The 17,161-nt window shown below is 41.5% G+C and overlaps 1 protein-coding gene across 1 annotated transcript; it reads right to left on the bottom strand.

Annotated features, from left to right (window-relative positions):
• Positions 1-62: 62 nt before the first annotated feature.
• On the bottom strand, positions 63-16,929 carry DNAJA2 (DnaJ heat shock protein family (Hsp40) member A2). The gene is made up of 9 exons (XM_007439743.3): positions 16,694-16,929; positions 12,202-12,261; positions 10,828-11,051; positions 3,468-3,548; positions 2,996-3,129; positions 1,880-2,076; positions 1,473-1,617; positions 1,215-1,342; positions 63-891 (listed from the first exon to the last, which is right to left on the bottom strand). Exons 1-9 carry the CDS (start codon positions 16,769-16,771, stop codon positions 703-705), a joined length of 1,236 nt encoding a protein of 411 aa, XP_007439805.1. The 5' UTR covers positions 16,772-16,929; the 3' UTR covers positions 63-702.
• Positions 16,930-17,161: the final 232 nt, after the last annotated feature.

Raw genomic sequence — 17,161 nt, forward strand, 5'->3', positions numbered from 1 at the left:
TCAAAACTCCAAGGCCTAATTTTAGGTGTGAACTGATTGAAAGAAAGCAGTTACAAAAAGTATCATCATACACCAATGGTTTTTATTAAGTTTCAGAAACCTTTTCACAAGATGGTAAAAAAACTCTTACAACCACTTTTTTTTTTTTTTTAATCTTCCATGGTTTTCCCCATCAGTTCTGTTCCCCTGTGTGCCAAAACCAAATTTACTTACCATGCATCTAAAGTGGTAGATACAGGCTATGAATGTCTTTATTCTATTTGTAGCAGCTTATGCAGGTGCAGCCAAATACCAAGCCTTGGGACAAATTTTTACACAAAACTTTACAATGTAGAATTTGAATTTAAAATATAGAACTTAAAATCTACACAAAACTGGTAAAAACCAAGCACAAGTACAAGGACTGAAACTTAACCCAGATGAAAAGGAGAGAGTCTCACCTTCCTTTCAAGTGCCTTTATTCTGCTACAGAACAGTCAGTCAAAAAAAAAAAAAAGATGTAAGCTTTTTGTGGTTAGTTTAAATTATACACTCTGTAGATACTATGGACCGATTTAAAAGTTACACATACAGCAACATATGTCCACTGGGCTCATGTGCATTGTTTAGACAATCCAACCGAGTTGCTGAAAACAAGTCAGGCAAAATTTTGAAGAGAAAAATCCATGTGTAACTTCCCTTACCCCACCCTGGACAGAATTTTTACTGATGGGCACACTGCACCCCCGGTCCATGATGGCCACTTTCCTCATCGGAACTATCGTTGTAGGCCTCACGCCTCTGGCCGCCGCTTGACCCACGAGTGGTGTCAAATTCTTGAAGATCTACTTCTTCTGCATCGCTAATTATGTTGGGGACTTCTGGTCTGGCTGGCAGAAGATCTTCAAGTTCCTAAAAATGAAACACAGCAAGAAAAGTAGTGCATGATGTTGTCATTCTGTGCCCCCAAATGTTATTTATTCGCCTTTTCAACATGATAACTTGTCCTTCACTCATACATCAGGGTGTAGCTGCCCCCCCACCATATTTCTGGAGAAGGTGGAGTTATGATGTAAAGCGGACAAGGTCATGTTACCTTTCCTGAGTTTGGGAGGGGAGGGTCTTGTTAAAAAATATTACACTTATTTTAAGGTTTAATTGCAGGTAGAGAGGAGGTGTGAAAATCCTGTCCCCTTAGAGAGCAAAATATTTAGCAGACTGCTTTGCATACTTACTGTAAGCTTTTCTGGGCTAATCCAGTTGTTTTCAGGAAACTGCACATCAAACTTTATATAAAGGTCACCCTTTTCAAAAGGGTTACGATATTGTGGCATTCCCTCCCCTCGAACCACCCGGACACAGCCTAGAGTTCAAAAAGGAACAGAGTCAATGAAGGATAGCTTATAGTTTCTCCCTAGGCAAAAACAGATGCAAAAAGAATTTAAAAATGTTTTAAGATGGAAGAACTCCCAGAAAACAGTAAACGTTTTTACCTGGCTCAATTACTTTTCCTGGAGGATATTTCACCACAATCTGACGTGCATCAAGGTGCTTAAATGTGAACTGAAAGCCACACAGTGCTTCCACAAGTCCTATCTTGTGCGTCATGTGCAAATCATTTCCATCTCTCTGGAACACCTTGGATAAGAGCGAGAAAGGCAGGGTTGGGTTTCTGTTTCCACCACTTGGCACTAGAATGCTTCATGCAGGAGCTGGGAGTCTTAAGAAACCATACTGGATTCCCCAAACTCTTGTCCAAGTGAACCACACCAGCAGTTATCTCCATACCAAACATAATGAACAAAGCACTTAATGAAGTTTCATTACCCCAAACGTTAGCATTCAAAGTGTTCCAGTGTCATTTAGCGAAGGTTGGTTTGGCAACTCAAGCCATCATTACCTCATGCTCCTTTTCTTGAAGCAGGAGAACAATATCACCTGGCTCCACACCTGGGGCTTGATCAGCTTCGCCGGTAAAGGTGATTCTCTGCCCATGCTTCATGCCTTTATCTACATGAACTTCAAGGATCTTTACTTCTTTTATGACCTTCTTCCCTTCACATTTTTTACAACGATCTTTTTCATTGATTACTTCTCCTAAAAAGAGACAGCAGGTTCATACCTACATAGTTTATTTTAAGAGGTAGGAAATTCAAGCTACAAGTGTCCCAATTCCTGGATCAGCAATGGTTGTTCCATATGTGCTTCCTTTTCCCAAGTTTTGGTGCAGCCTCCCAAGTTCCCTCCTCCTGGACTGCCAAAAATTAGCAGTGTGCAGCAATGCACAGGGAATAGAATTCTTGGTCCCTCTCTCATATTTAGGAGAGAGACTGTGTATGTTTATATGAGAAGATACTGTCCTATCTGCTCAGACTTTGTGCCCTTCTGCTTGGAGAAAATTTGAAAGGATGTCTCTGGTGGCAAAAACATGTTTTTATTCACATTTATTAAATTTTGACAGAAGGATTTTTCCCGCTCTGCCCCCTCCCACTTTTCTCCTTGAATACATCCACTTTCTGAATGTAGCCTTGATCCTTCAGAGGTTGTCATCCCTTTCCTATATCATGCCAAACATAGTTTTAAGTATCATAATGCAGCAGCAGCAGCCTGTGACTTCTGATCCAATAGCTTTCATTGGAAAACCCCTTTCTGCTGTATCTCAATTGTACCTCAGTGCCACTACTCCTGTGATATATAAACTAGGCCAAGGGCAATGCCATACCCAGTTCTTATTGAATCTCCAAATGGCCAGTTTGGTGAGAGCCATCCAGCTTCAGAAGGTTGTGTCCATCATTTATACCATTAGGGCAGACAACACAAACAACTTATCACCCCAACGAAACTACAAAACGTTTATGAACTTTTTATCTCACTAATCTTCACCTTAGCTCTGAAGCTGGCACGGTAACATCCTGAACATTAACTGACATTTATTTGGTAACAATGGGATCAAGCTCGCCTAAACACTTTGGCCGCCTCCTTTCTCCAGGGCTCACTGAAGAACCAGTTGGATTACCTTCTCCATTGCAATCAGAGCAGACTGACTGCATTTGCTGAACCATCCCAGGAGCCAGCTGCCTGATCATAATACGCATGCCTCGGCCTCGGCAAGCTGCACACTTCTGAACTGCTCCGGATTTACCCCCTTGGCTGGATCCGTACCAAAAGAGAGAAAAAAGAAAAAGGCAAACACTATGATCTTTTGAGACCAACTAATGGCATGGAAGCAGCAAGAAGGCAGCGCCCATCAAAGCTAAGCAGGAGTGCCAGATGGGAGACCAGTTGGAGCCCACTTTAGAATTTAAAAGGGCTGTAGAAAGAATTGAGACGCAAATGTTATACAGCTACACTGGCTGAAAAAGCAGAGTATTTCCATTATACAAACAACTGCATTTTATGTGGGCATGCATTATTTTTAGAATGATTAATGAACTGATCTTTGAAATAAGTAATCTCTGAAGACAGATGAATTAAAAAAAGAAACTCACCCATTACATGAACTACAAAGGACATTCTTGCTAAGTTGTAGTTTGGTAGTTTTCCCATTATATAGATCTTCTAAAGACACTCTAAGGAGAAAAGAAGTTTATTTTAATACCTTACAAGTGCAAATCTAAATAGTTGCATTACTGAACATTTTCTCTGACGGAGCGAAAATGCACCATCGCAAATTATTGCTACTTGTTAAAACTGGCCCACATAGCCTAAGAACAATTGTGGCTGAATGAGCTGCAAAACTGAAGATTGTATAATCATATACCATGACTACATTTAAATTCCACTTCCTTCGAGCACAGGAAAACACTGATGATTCTTCTCTACTTCATCCGGCCATGGACCCAAGGCTGAGACAGCAATAGGCCTAACGTCACCTGAATTTAATTGCTGAGCAGGTTTAATTGTTGAGTTTAATTGTTTGACTCAGAATATCCCAAAACTACAGTGCTTTAACCATTGTTAAGTTCTTCAGTGGAGGCAAATGTAGGTGAAAATAAAGCAGATGGCTGTCTACACCACCTTTCCCCTGTACTAGCAACTCATCCAAAAACCTGAAGCTACTATCCTTAGTTTGTATCAGTATTTAAGAAATAGTTTAGAACAATCACTTCTGTTCAAGCACCTAGTAGTAGTTTATAATTTGAAATACTCTGAACTATTCCTTACCGAATTTTTCTTATATTAGTATTGGTAATAAGCTACTTGGCAGCTTTTAAATGAGCATTCTTTATATTTTTAAAGATATCTCCTGCCATTCTACCTATGTATATGCATTTCAGCGTGTCGCATTACAGGAGCTTTTTTTGCAAAGGGGCATTCTGGCACGCTGTGCTTCTGGGGCTGCTTTCGGCTTTGTTTTTTTGCAGCCGAAGCCCAGCCTGGCCCAGTAGCCAGGCCAGGCATGCTTCAGCAGCAGCAAGAAGACAGCAAAGGTCAGCTGGGGCAGCAGAGCGCAGGGTGCCAGGGGTCTTGGGGTACAGGGTGGCGAGGGTGACTATGGCTGGAGCAGCTGCAGTTTCTTGAGACGTGGCAGGCAGCCCCAGAACTGCATGATTCTGGGCTGCTTGCCACATCACAAGGCAGGGTGCAGGGCAGCCAAAAGGGCAGAGAAGAGGGGGGAGGTAGGTGGGTGGGGGGAGTTGGAGGCAGTCACTTGCTTACTGAGGCTCAGGGCTGGGAGGGACCAAGCCCGGAATGGCTTGGATTGGGATGTGTACTCTCTTAACGACCACGATTCTCAGTTAATGAAGGCAACAGGGACTGCTGGGACTGTGGTCGCTAAGCAATGCGGTCATGTGACATCTCGCTTTATGACATCGCTTAGTGACAGAAATTCTGGTCCCAACTGCGGTTGTAAATCGAGGACTACCTGTACTAGCCATTTAATTTCACTCTTCTCCCTCTCCAATTCTCTGCTGCTTCCTTCCCCAAGCAGCACAACCAGAATGTTTGTGTTGCATTGATTTTACATTTACTTCTGTGGCAGTTTGTTTTTCTTTCGTACCACTACTTTCAACACAAAAAATAATATCAACCTTTCGAGGCAGTCCAGACCAGGAAACCAACATCAGGAATACTAATACTACTTTTATTGTAAGGTTACAGTAACAGAATATTGCAAGTCTGAAAGCGCTTCACTTGTCTTTACGTTCCAGAGAACTAGGGAGGGCCAATTCTGAGATGGTTTCTCAAGTTACATTTCTAGTTTGGGCTCAGATTTCATTTATCACACTGTTGTCTAGGCTGTGGCTCTTCCTCCTGTCTCTCAAGGTTATTCTCACAGCCCATTACAAATAGCATGGTTATTAGCAGGTTAACTAAAGCCATCAGGTGATGTTTACACAGGAAGAATTGTGACAGTGCAATTAAAAGTTGAAGTGAACTCTTCCAAAGCCTACTGGGGAAAATGTTTAAAACTTTAAAGCACCTATACTTCTCTTCAGGAGAGTTCAGAGAATACTTAAAAGCAGCAGATTTTAAGTCATTCCTTCAAGGAGGGAAGGAATAATCTCAGTCTCAGAACACTGAAGATTCCACTCACAATTGAACTTACTTTGTTTTAAAAGATTTATGTACTAACTTTCAGTAGAGCTTCCAGGGTTGTTAAAAACAGCACAAGATACTAAATAAGTAAATGAATTTATTTAATTTATATGGCTCCTCATCTCACAATAGCAATCATGGCCAACTTACAGCATCTTAAAACAATACAGAATATATAAAACACACCTGAGGCTGCTGGCCCAGGGTAACGTGGGAATATGCTTTTTTCTTCTTCCTCTCATTCCCATTGCAACCAGTAGAATAAATGAACTACACCAATTCTCAGCGTAATATTGTTCCCAGCTCTGCTGAAGGATGTATTGATGCAACAAGGGAGCCAGACATTTGACAGATCTCCTCATGCTCCAGCAAGTAAGGTATGTGTATGTACATTTCAACCTTGAAACAGGACATTCTAAGCAGGACATCGAAATGTTCTAGTCACAGAAATCAACTTCAAAATGGGCTTAAGATTTCTGTGCATCTTTTAAGAGTTTTGGGCTTGGAACAACACTCAATCTCTTTTGAATTTTGTTCTGGCAGAACATGACCAGCCTGGAATGTTTGAGCAGAAAGCATAATTTTTATTGTTTCATGGACATTAGGAATGCACAGCTATTCAAATCCAAGAGAATTAGCTGATGTACAAGCTCACTTTCTTTAAGAACAGGTCAATGTTTGCATTGAGCAAGCCCACATGCCCTCCAAAGCGCCTTTTCTGCCTTAGAGATGTGTATATCACTAATGCACATCATTTCAATAAAATGTCTTTTCTACTCCACCTTGCAGTGCTTTGAGGACAGAGAGTGGATTCCCCGCATTCAATGGCCCTTTGGCAAACATCACAAAACACTTCGAATAGTTTCTTGGCTTATATTAAAGCCTAGGCAAATAAAAATTTTGGTGCTGAAAAGCTTACAGAGATCATTGGCTTCCCTGAAGAATTTAACTACAAGCTAGATACCACCAGGGAGAAGGTTGAGGCTGTCTGCCATCACTGTTTCCTCAGGCAGAATTAAGGATCTGATCCCCACTTTCATATGAACAATTGTTTGCCATTGTTATCCTGCTACTTCCATGCTGTCAGAAAGTAGAACTCTTTCTCCTTTCACAAAGGAGACCCTACTCAGCCTTGCTGATCTTCTGTGGTTTAGATGAATATTCCATGCTTACATATCCAGGACTGGAAATGTGAGACTCGTGGACCCAATCCACACCCAACATTTTTCAGCAGGATTACCTGCTCCACTTGACTTAAAAGACTGTTTATTAAAAATTAAACAGGAAGCTGATATACCAAAGAATATACCATTCTCTAACATATTTAGTAGAAGTATCTCTGAGTCTCACAAAAGTCCCTCTGGGATGCTAAACATCCCAGGTGCAATAGTTCACCTTCTAATAGATAAAGGGTTTCATGATTGGCCACACTCACCCCGGAGCTCATTTGCAAATAGGTAGCTTTCTATGGCAGCCACTTTGAGCATACCCATTACATATTCCTAATATTTCAAATGTGCCCCCACCTTGACGACTGTCTACTTGGTCCTATACAGTGAACACTTCTCTTTGCCTTGATCAATTTCAAACATTTTGCTGTTTTTTATTATAAAGGGATGCTGAACAACAGTATTTTTAATGCATTAGCTGGTAGAACAATAGCCTCCAGTCAATTATGATCTGCTCATTAGGTTGTTAATAGATGCAGTTTCCCTCCCTCAGTACATGTATCTAATTACCTTAAGTATGGGCGAGGCTTTAATATTCAATTCTCTGATGATTCAGTGGTATGGTCTTATTTTGGAATTGCTTGCCTCGAAGTACTGGGCGAATGAATAACCAAATAAAAGTTCCCACAAAATATTTTAAAGTTTTATATTCTAGAGTCCAAAATAAAGCCTCTTCATACTTCAAGGATCCAGCGCTAATAATGCTGAAATGTCCTTCAATATAACTTAATTACTTCCTCCAAGTGCTTTGCAGTTCTGGTATTGTTTAAATTAGTCAGAAATCAATGCTCAGCCATTATCACCGAAAGTATAATAATTTCAGATAGGAAGATTCAGCCAAATTTATGGCATGGTTCAACAGCTGTCATCAGAAACATTATTATTATTATTATTATTATTATTAGTAGTAGTAGTAGTAGTAGTAGTAGTAGTAGTATAGAAGGAAACATCTGCCCTTATTGGCTCCCACCCAGTTTCCACATTATGTTCAAGATATTAAAGTGTAAACCACTTGGGCCAGGATATTTTTAGGATTACTTTCTTCTATATTAACTTTCCGTGGAGTCCTTGGGGTTCTCTTGAGCTTGGTTGTTTTCTTGCAAACATTTCATTACCTGGCTAGGTAACATCTTCAGTGCTAGAATGAAGTGGAGTTTGCTTTCTATTTATATACAGTGGCATGCCCTGCCAGTGTTGGTGGGGGTGTGGGTTTTATTTTTTCCCTCTGGCAGTTCCTTGATTAGGGTATTGTTTACTGCTGATTGTATGTCTGGTGATAATCTTGGTGTTAATCTCTGCTTATCTGGGTGATGACTGCTGGTGAGGAGACGTTCTGGTCTTTTGTTTTCCTTTCTATTGTCTCTTTTGAATAGTGTGTAGATGTTGTTTTTCTCTATGTGCCTGTTGATGGCTGCCTTGTCTGAATACCAAGCTTCCAGGAATTCCCTCGCATTTTTGGATTTAGCTTGGTCTAAGATGCTGACAGTTTCCCAATTGAAACTATGGTCAAGTCTGTCCATGTGTTGTGAGATTAAGGAGTTTTCATCGGGTCTTCTGACTGTTAGTCTTCTGACTGCTAGATGTTCCAAAACATCTTAAGCAAGCCAAAAGACCCAGTAGCCCAAGAAGAAAAAACAGGAGTCATCTATAACATACAGTGTAAGGACTGCAACAACCACAGACAGAAGGCTAGCAGAGCGCAACCATGAACACCAACTAGCAGTCAGAAGACACTTAAACTTGACTTACAATTACAAAATGAAGCAAAATATTTTAACATTAGGCATATTGAAGGATATTTTTGAACAATGGACCAAGAAGTTAATTTTAATAGTGTCAACAGAGACATCTGCTTCTATGGAGAGATTGAGTCTAAAAGGTGTTATGGAAGAAAAACAAATTTCACCTGACAAGATTGAGACTGAATAGAAAGTGGATTTAAAAATGACAGGCTATAAGAACGACATGGAAAAAGATGTTACACTGGCCATACAAAAGAAACTGGCTGATGTCTTAATAATTAAAAGGGATATACAAACAATAAACCAAAAGTGACCTGGATAATTTTCCTATATTAGATTTACAAAAGAGGCTTGTTAAAGTTTTGAAGAATCTTATAAGACAAAAAAATTGAAAAGAAATCACGTTCTATGACATTATTACATTATTTGAATGGATGAAAGATTAAGCTTGTTAGAAGTAAAAGGAATATAAAGTTGGTTTATGTGATCAAGGTAAAAATAGATGCGGTATCTCTGGTAATGCTTAATGGACTTTGCTGACACCAGGACTGAAATGACAACGTTTTATGGATTTGTTTATAGATAAGAGATGGGATATGAGAAGAAGAGATCATTTGTCATTTTAAGAGAAGGTAATAAGTCACTAAATTAATTCATACTTATGAAGGCTGGAAGTCACTTCTTTGTATATTTCTTTTCTTTTTCTTTACTATACAGTGGAACCTCGGGTTACGAATTTAATTCGTTCCGTGACTCTGGTCGCACCCCAAATTGGTCGCACCCCGAAGGAAATTTCCCCATAAGGTTCAATGTAATTACCATTAATCCGTTCTGGCGTGGAGGACAGGGAGGTGGCTATTGCTTGGAGGGAGAGTCCCCCTCCCTACGATCACGTGTCAGGGGTGGAAAATGGCCACGGACCACGTGTCAGGGGTGGAAAAATGGCCACGGACCACGTGTCAAGGGCGGAAAAATGGCCGCGGACCACATGTCAGGGGCGGAAAAGTGGCCGCGGACCATGTGTCGGGCAGAAAATGGCCGTGGACCACGTGTCAGGGGCGGAAAAATGGCCGCGGACCATGTATCGGGGCGGAAAATGGCCGCGGACCATGTGTCAGGGGCGGAAAAATGGCCGCGGACTGTGTCACAGGAGGGAAAATGGCCGCGTATCCTGTTCGTACCCCGAGGCAGAATTCACAAACCGAGGTAAATTTTTGCGGCCGGAGCTGGTCGTAACCCGAAAAGTTCGTTAACAGAGGTGTTCGTAACCCAAGATACCACTGTACTGTATTCTTATTTTTCCTTCTTTTCTATTCCTCTTTCAATTTTTTTCTTTTTCTTTCTTTTCTGCACCTTCTAGTTTTTATTCTTTTTTTCAGTTTGTATTAGTTTTTACTGTTGTAATTATAACTCTTTAATAAAATTACTATTAAAAAAGAAAGAGTAATCCCATCTTGATTCTGCATGGTATAAGAGGGAAACTCTGCCAGGCTTTCAAGATTCTGTTATTATACCTTATGACAATAAAGTAGCATTTCTGGAACCTTTGTGATTTCTGTTTCTGATTTGGCCTACAATGAAGGACTGACAGAGACCTCCTTGCAATCCCCCACCCCTCAGAGACAAAAGAGGCAGAAACCCATAATAAGGGCTTAGCAGGTGGCAACCTAACCCTGGGACACTTTGCCTGGTATAGGGGCAAAAGTCTTCTGGCACAATGTGAAACCTTTATTTGCATGGGCTTACATTTTAAAACTTGTTAGGGTGTTCTAGTCTAATTTACATAACTTCAATATTCATTTTAACTTCTATGTTACTGTTTTAAGCTTAGTCCCTCTATAAAGTTATTTTAAATAAATACTGTAAAAACTGTGCAATATCTATTTTCCAGCAGCTATTTTTCCACCTAAGGTTGAATTCTTTAAGTAGGATTAAAATCCTAGCTGGATTAAAAAAATCCAGTGAGCCAGAGATGGCTTGATAAGATATTGAGGAGCTGACTGGGCTCATTTCCCAAGTACTGGCATAATCCACACCATAAAATGCTACCTTCGGTCCTATAGTGATTCCCTTGCACCAACACCTATATTCACACTCGAAGGCATCAAATAATTACATTTATTTGTGCTAAATCAGGAACTGAGCAGATCTTCTATAGATTCTGAAGCACAGATTTCAACCACTGCCACCAAAATTGAAATCAACATGGATATTTTAGTAATGAACAGATTCAACTAGAACTCAAGTGTTCCTGCCTTTTAAAAGAATACTTAAGCAAATAGGGCTATTGTGAATTAAAGAACTTTTCAAGAAAAGGACATTGGCTTGGTACTCACTTAAGTGGGTGCATCATATCTTCACCTCGCCTTCTTCCATTGCGACTTCTACTCTGATTACCCATGAAACCAAAAAGACCCCCACCAAATATGTGGGAGAATATATCGTCCATTCCTCCGCTTCCACCACTACCTTCCCGGAGGCCTTGTTCTCCATAGCGATCATATAATTCACGTTTCTCGGGATTCGAGAGAACTTCGTAGGCAAAGCTTATTTCTTTGAACTAAATAAAGAGAAAAGCAATTAAAAAAATGATTTCATTTTTTAAAAGTTTTTTTTATCTTGCCTTTCTTATTTTTATAAATAACTCAAGGCAGCGAACATACCTAATACTCCTTCCTCCTATTTTCCCAACAACAACCTTGTGAGGTGAGTTGGGCTGAGAGAGAGGGACTTGCACAAAAGTCACCTGGCTGGCTTTCACGCCTAAGGCGGGACTAGAACTCACCTTTCTAGCCTGGAGCCTTAACCAGTAGACCAAACCGGCTCTTAATATTTTCCAGTATTACAAGCACAGAAGGAAAGAGAGGTTACCAACCATGGGTAATATTGGAACGGTTACTGCTTTATAGGTGAATACATGCCAGTTCCAGAAACAAGTCATTTCATTTGGGCATCTAACATTCTACATTATCTACATTAGTAGGCCTCTCCTCTGCTTACCCTATTTAAGCTGATGGTCCACTCTTAATATATTTAGCTTTCAAGCATCTGAGTATTTGCCATCTGCAAGCTCCTCCCTTGACTCACAATTGTGAGGGGCAAGATCTGAAGGTTGCAAGCTACTCAGTCTCCCAACCTTCTGACACAAGGTGGAGATGAAAACAGCTTCTGTGATTATAACTGCATGCCATCGTTCTCCAAGAAGCTCACAGGTGCACAAGAATTATCTTATTTTATGCTTATAAAAGCCCAGAGGAAGCAGTCCCTAGTATTTGGCCTGGTGAGCTTCAGGACTGCATGTAGATTTGAACCAGGCCATCTCCCCAAATCAAACTGAACCCTTTTTATTTCACCATGCAGACAATCATTTGGCATCTTGAACAAATTTATAAGAAACATTATTACAAATAAAGCATATGAAAATGTATATTGTAAATGTTCATTTACTTTCACAGATGATTTTCTTGTCAATTTTCTTGACAGTTTTCTTGTCAACCCATGGGCTATTCATATGCTATTTTATTTTCAATTGTGTCTACCTCAATTTAAGGTGCAAATGGGAGGAGGAAAAAGTATTAGGTATGTTTACCGCCTTGAGTTACTTTTAAAAAAATAATAAAGGTGGGATAAAAAATCTAAATGTATGTATGTATGTATGTATGTGTACGTGTGTGTGTTTTAGAAGCAAGTTGCAAGGAAAAAAGTCATACCTTGTCACCCGCATTTGGATTCTTATCTGGGTGGTATTCTTTGGCAAGCTTACGGTATGCCTAAACACCAAAAAGAAGCCAGTACAAGAAGTTAGCAGGCAGCCATGCAACTTTTGTAGTTCAGGTTATATTAATAAGTAAAACATCTAACTCTCACGCAAAAAAAATAAATAAAAATGAATAGGTATATTGTGGTCCTCCAGACACTGTTGCTATTATAATCCCTCATCATCAATCACACTGACTAGGTCTGATTCAGCCGTATCTGCAGGGCCAATCCTTTTCCTTCCCTGGCCAAGGCTTGCGCATATCAGCAGAAGTCCCATTGAAGGGAATACAGAAGAACAATCAGAGAAAGGAATCAAGGTTTGTGGCCACCTAACAGACAGGTTGTTAGGTGGCTATTTCAGACACCTGAGACACTTGGTTTTGATAGTGCCACAGGAGAAAGAGGACTGGCCTCAAAATCAATCTGAGATGTATAAAAGCATTAAAGATGTTAAGTGAGCAAGACATTTCAGAGACACCTTCCTCAGGCAGAAAAGTGTAACTATTTCAAACAGGTATCATACCTGATACCACATTAGACTATTTAAGTTAAATACCATTATTCACAAAACTGTACAAAGTAAAATTGTACATTGTTTAAGCCTTCTTTTGAAAAACCGCACAACTATTTTTAAAAGCGTTTGAATTTTTCAGTCCTTTCCAAAGACGCAATCCTTCTCACAAACCTAGAATACCTGTACTTTTTTCCATTTACCACAAAATTTACCCTTATTAACATTCCCAAATTAGTAAATATCAAAAACCACACAAACAGCAGTGCATTGTTATGTATTATTCATAAAAAAAATTGTACTGAATAGAAGTATGGAAACTAGTCCTAAATTACTATTAATTCCATATGAGGGAACCAGTGGCCGTTCAGATGTTGCTGGATTCCAAAGACAAGGATGGGTCTAGCGAGAGTCCAACCACACTAACAATACCTGAGGTTACAAGTTCTTCCCCACCAATGCCACACAGGCACACCTACTCTTCAGCATTCTTGCTACTACTGTTCTTATTACTAGTGTATCATTTACACAGCACTTATATTTTGTACTTTGGCTTCTGCCAGGGATGCTGAACTTTTTGGTGCCAAGGTTCAGACCCAGCTTAAGTGGGAACAGCTTTACAAAAACCAGGGACAGCCAAAACAAGAAGTACTTTTCATTTAATTAAGAAAATGAATTTAATTTAATGTCAATCAATTTTAATTAAAACATTTATTTAATAATGTTATAATTCTCTCACCTTAACAATTACAATTTGGCAGCAGCTTTGGGAAGGCTTCTGGGGCTTTCTCAAAGGCTGCATAGAGAGTTGGGGATTTCTAGGTGTGCAACTCTAATTTATGGCTTAGTGTTAAGGGTAAGTATGACAAGTATGACATTAAATAAGTATGTTTGAACATGGTCAATTAGTTTCACTCCTAAATAATCATTCATGGGCTTAGTTTAGCTATTTTCTACCTCAAAGATTAGCTAAATCAGTTCACTGTAATAACAAGGTTTCCTAAGATCAGCAGTTCAAACCATTATATAGGCCCAGGTGAAGCCTCACTAAAAAAGAATGTGCCAATAATCAGTCTTCAGAAGATCAGCTGACATAACATGACACAGACCTTGGAGTATTTGAAATGGCACCCCAATTATTGTTTTATGTGAGATAATTGTTCTTAAGTACTACAAAAGCATTATCAGAAATGAAGCCAAATCCATCCAGCATGTTACAGACCCTGAACAGACCACTCCTCTTTTCAAAGTATATGGAAGATTGTCATGCCAATGTTCCCTTTTCTGTTAAAAATGAAGCAGCTTTGTGTTCTACTTCACCTTTGCCAAACTTTTCTTCTAAAAAGAAAAGCAGCCAAAGGGTGGGAATATCATTAGTGCAATGTACATTAGATTGAGATACAACCCAAGAGTTGTTAGTTAGCAACCATTTTAGAAGTTAGGAATGGAACCCTCCATAACTGATAATTGCCAGTTATAATCTAGAGAGTTCCATTTTGGCAAACATCAAAGAGGGAATATCCATACCAGATTTAACCACTTTCAAGAACTTGGGAAAGGATTAAATGGTGAGGTATTCAACTTGACCCCTTAACAACATCAACTATATTAAAATAAATTTGTTCACGTGTGTAGGGTTTTTTTAAGAGTGTATTTTCAATTCCACATTTATGAAATCTTTAATTTATGTATTCTCTCAATAGGCACGTTAGGATCAAACAGATGTATTCAAAACCAGTACCAAAGAACAATTAATTTTACTCTCCACTTTGGTTTTAAAGGGGGCAAGACATCATAGAATATCAAACTCTATTTGCTTGCTCCCAGGCAGGAGCAAAACACTACAGAAAATAGGTTTTTTTCCACCCCAGTCCACAATAGGGATCTTATTTTCCTGCCGACCTCAGGACCTATCACCCATGTGATTCCTCCCATGCACCTGCTTCCTCAATAACAAACATCCAGCCCAAACCAATTAAGGTATAATGCTCCCCAATGTCTAGGATCTCTTTCCCAGCAGCAGCACCCTCCCATCATAAAGAGGCAGGACATGGTGATTAACCAGTTGAAAACTCTATGGTGGGATGGCATTCCCCTGATGTGGGTGACAGGGGTGCAGGGTTGACTTGTTACAAAAACAAGGATACAGAGAAAACAAGGGTCAGCTACTGAGGACAAGGTTAAAGTCTGAGGCAATCCCTAAAGCGGGCAGGGCTAGGGCAAAACTTAAACTGGATTTGATTTAATGAAAAATAATTATGGATTAAACAATACTGCATCAAGCTGACATCAGATTTCAGCATCAAATTTACTTCCAAGAAAAGAAAAAAGGAAAAAAATAGAGTAGCATTAACCCATTCTTCTCCTCCTTGCTGTAAGAAGTCAGAATGTGATCAGGTGAAAACAATTTCTAGAAGATTCCTAAAAGACACTGGGGGTGAGAGAAGGAGAAGTAATTTCTGGATCATCAAAGCAATCATAAGATTACCCTATAAAATTAGAATTAGAGGGAAGATATGTAGTTCCCTGCCACTCTAAAACAGCTCTCAAAAGAACAAAAAAGTGGGCAGAATAAAAGAGGAAAGCCATATTCTGTTTGTTTTTACCAGCATAATTGTGTAAGGCAATTGTACAGAATGTCCATTCTTGGGAAGGAATGAGGAAGGACCAAGCAGAAAGCAAAATCCCAAGGTTTCCCTATTCTTCTCACTCCAGAGTAGGGCACCAGGTATTTAAACTGGTGTTTACACACACACGGGTGTGAGTTGCTCAGCCTTCCCCAAAGTGACAAATAGATGCTTGGATTACAGCTCTGGTTGGGAATGTTGGGAGTTGCAGTTCAAGAATACTTGGAATGAGTGCTTAACAGGGGAAGATTAACACTTGGTACAAAAAACATAAAAGGCAAACGAAAGCCATGGAGTTAGCTTAGCTATGGATTAATCCAGACATTACAGCCTGGAAACCATGGCTCAGCTTGATATTATAACCCAGCACTAACCAAGATGGGTAGTACAAAAATTGTTCAAATAAATAAATATTCATCAAAGCTGAGAAAAAATTTGACTTAAGGTGATAAGTGACCCCCCCCTCCAAACTAGGGTGGGAGAGGAAGAGGCAAAAATGGGTGCTGCTTATCAGGCCACTGCTCCCTTCCTTTTCCCATGAACCTGCACAGCAAACTCCCTTTTCTATCACCCTACACTAAAACTCCCATCTTCGCCAGCACCCAAACATCATCCCTATAATACCTTCCACTATCCTTCCCTGCCTAACAGCTTACCCTACACCTTCCACTCTCCCCAGTCCCTCATACACCCTACTACAATGGCCCCTACTATTCTTCCTCCCTGATAGCTTATGCAACAACTCCCATCCTCCCCAGCACTCCATCCCTCATCCATACACCCCCATCCTTCTCTACCTGACAGCTTACACTACAATTCCCATGCTCCCCAGCACCCCATCCCTCATCCATACATCCCCCACTATCCTCCTCTACCTGACAACTTACACTACGACTCCCATCCTCAAAATACAATACCCTTCCCTACCTGGCCCCCTACGCCCCCCAATGCAGCTCTTCTCCCCCTTTCACCCTCCCCTCCCCCTCCAATGATCTCCCATCCTTCCCTACCAGTTGCCCTATATCATACCTCCCATCCTCCCCAGCCAGACCGGCCTGGAGTCGTCGGACTTCTCCCGCGGGCCTGCCCCCCCCCCGGGGAAGGCGAATGGCCTCCGCTCACCCCCATACCGGCGAGGCCCAGCGCCCGGCCTCTTCCTCTCGGGCGAGGCCTCCAGTGATCCGCTTGGGAAGGCAGCGGGGCTCGGGGATCCTCCTGCCTCTCCCTCCCTCCCCCCTCGCCCGCTCGGGCCGGGCCTGCTTCCCCTCCCCGCCCGGCTGGCTTGCCTGCCCGCCCGCCTCGGACCTTCTTCAGCTCGTTGTCGGAGACCCCCGGCGGCACCCCGAGGATGTCGTAGAGCTTGGTGTCGGCCACGTTCGCCATGTCCGCGCCGGGGAAGGCCGCGCCGCCGCCGCCGCCTGCGGGAAAGGGAAAGGCCGCGAAACGCCGGGAGCGCGACGGCGCCGCGAGAGCGTCTGAGGGGGAAGCAGGAAGGAGGGGGAGGGCGGAGAGCGGAGCGAAGGCCGCACGCACGTGACGTCACCGCGACGCGCGCGCGCCGGGACGTACGCGTCGGCTCGCCCGGCTTCCCAGGGCAAGGAGGAGCCCCGCGCAGGCCCCGCCTCCCCGCAGGCCCCGCCCTTCACTTTCCGGGATGGGGAGAGCGAAGAAGAAGCGTTTCAACCTTCTGGAGAGGAAGAAAACCTGGAGGCTGGATTACAGTGGAGCGGGCCGAGATTCAAGAGGCTGGCGTGACGCCAGGGCTCCCTGGGA

Source organism: Python bivittatus, unplaced genomic scaffold (genome assembly GCF_059951505.1).
Source record: "Python bivittatus isolate LINGU-HERP-01145 unplaced genomic scaffold, Pbiv_v1 ctg000190_np1212, whole genome shotgun sequence".
Classification (NCBI taxonomy): domain Eukaryota; kingdom Metazoa; phylum Chordata; class Lepidosauria; order Squamata; family Pythonidae; genus Python; species Python bivittatus.

What these genes read in the sequence shown, in the direction of transcription:
- DNAJA2 (XM_007439743.3), bottom strand. Translation starts at nt 16,771, where the DNA reads ATGGCGAACGTGGCCGACACCAAGCTCTACGACATCCTCGGGGTGCCG. An exon ending in CTCTGATTGCAATGGAGAAG is followed by an intron (nt 2,077 to 2,995) that starts GTAATCCAACTG and finishes GTCTCTTTTTAG; the next exon opens with GAGAAGTAATCAATGAAAAA. An exon ending in TTCAAGAAAAGGAGCATGAG is followed by an intron (nt 1,618 to 1,879) that starts GTAATGATGGCT and finishes CTCTTATCCAAG; the next exon opens with GTGTTCCAGAGAGATGGAAA.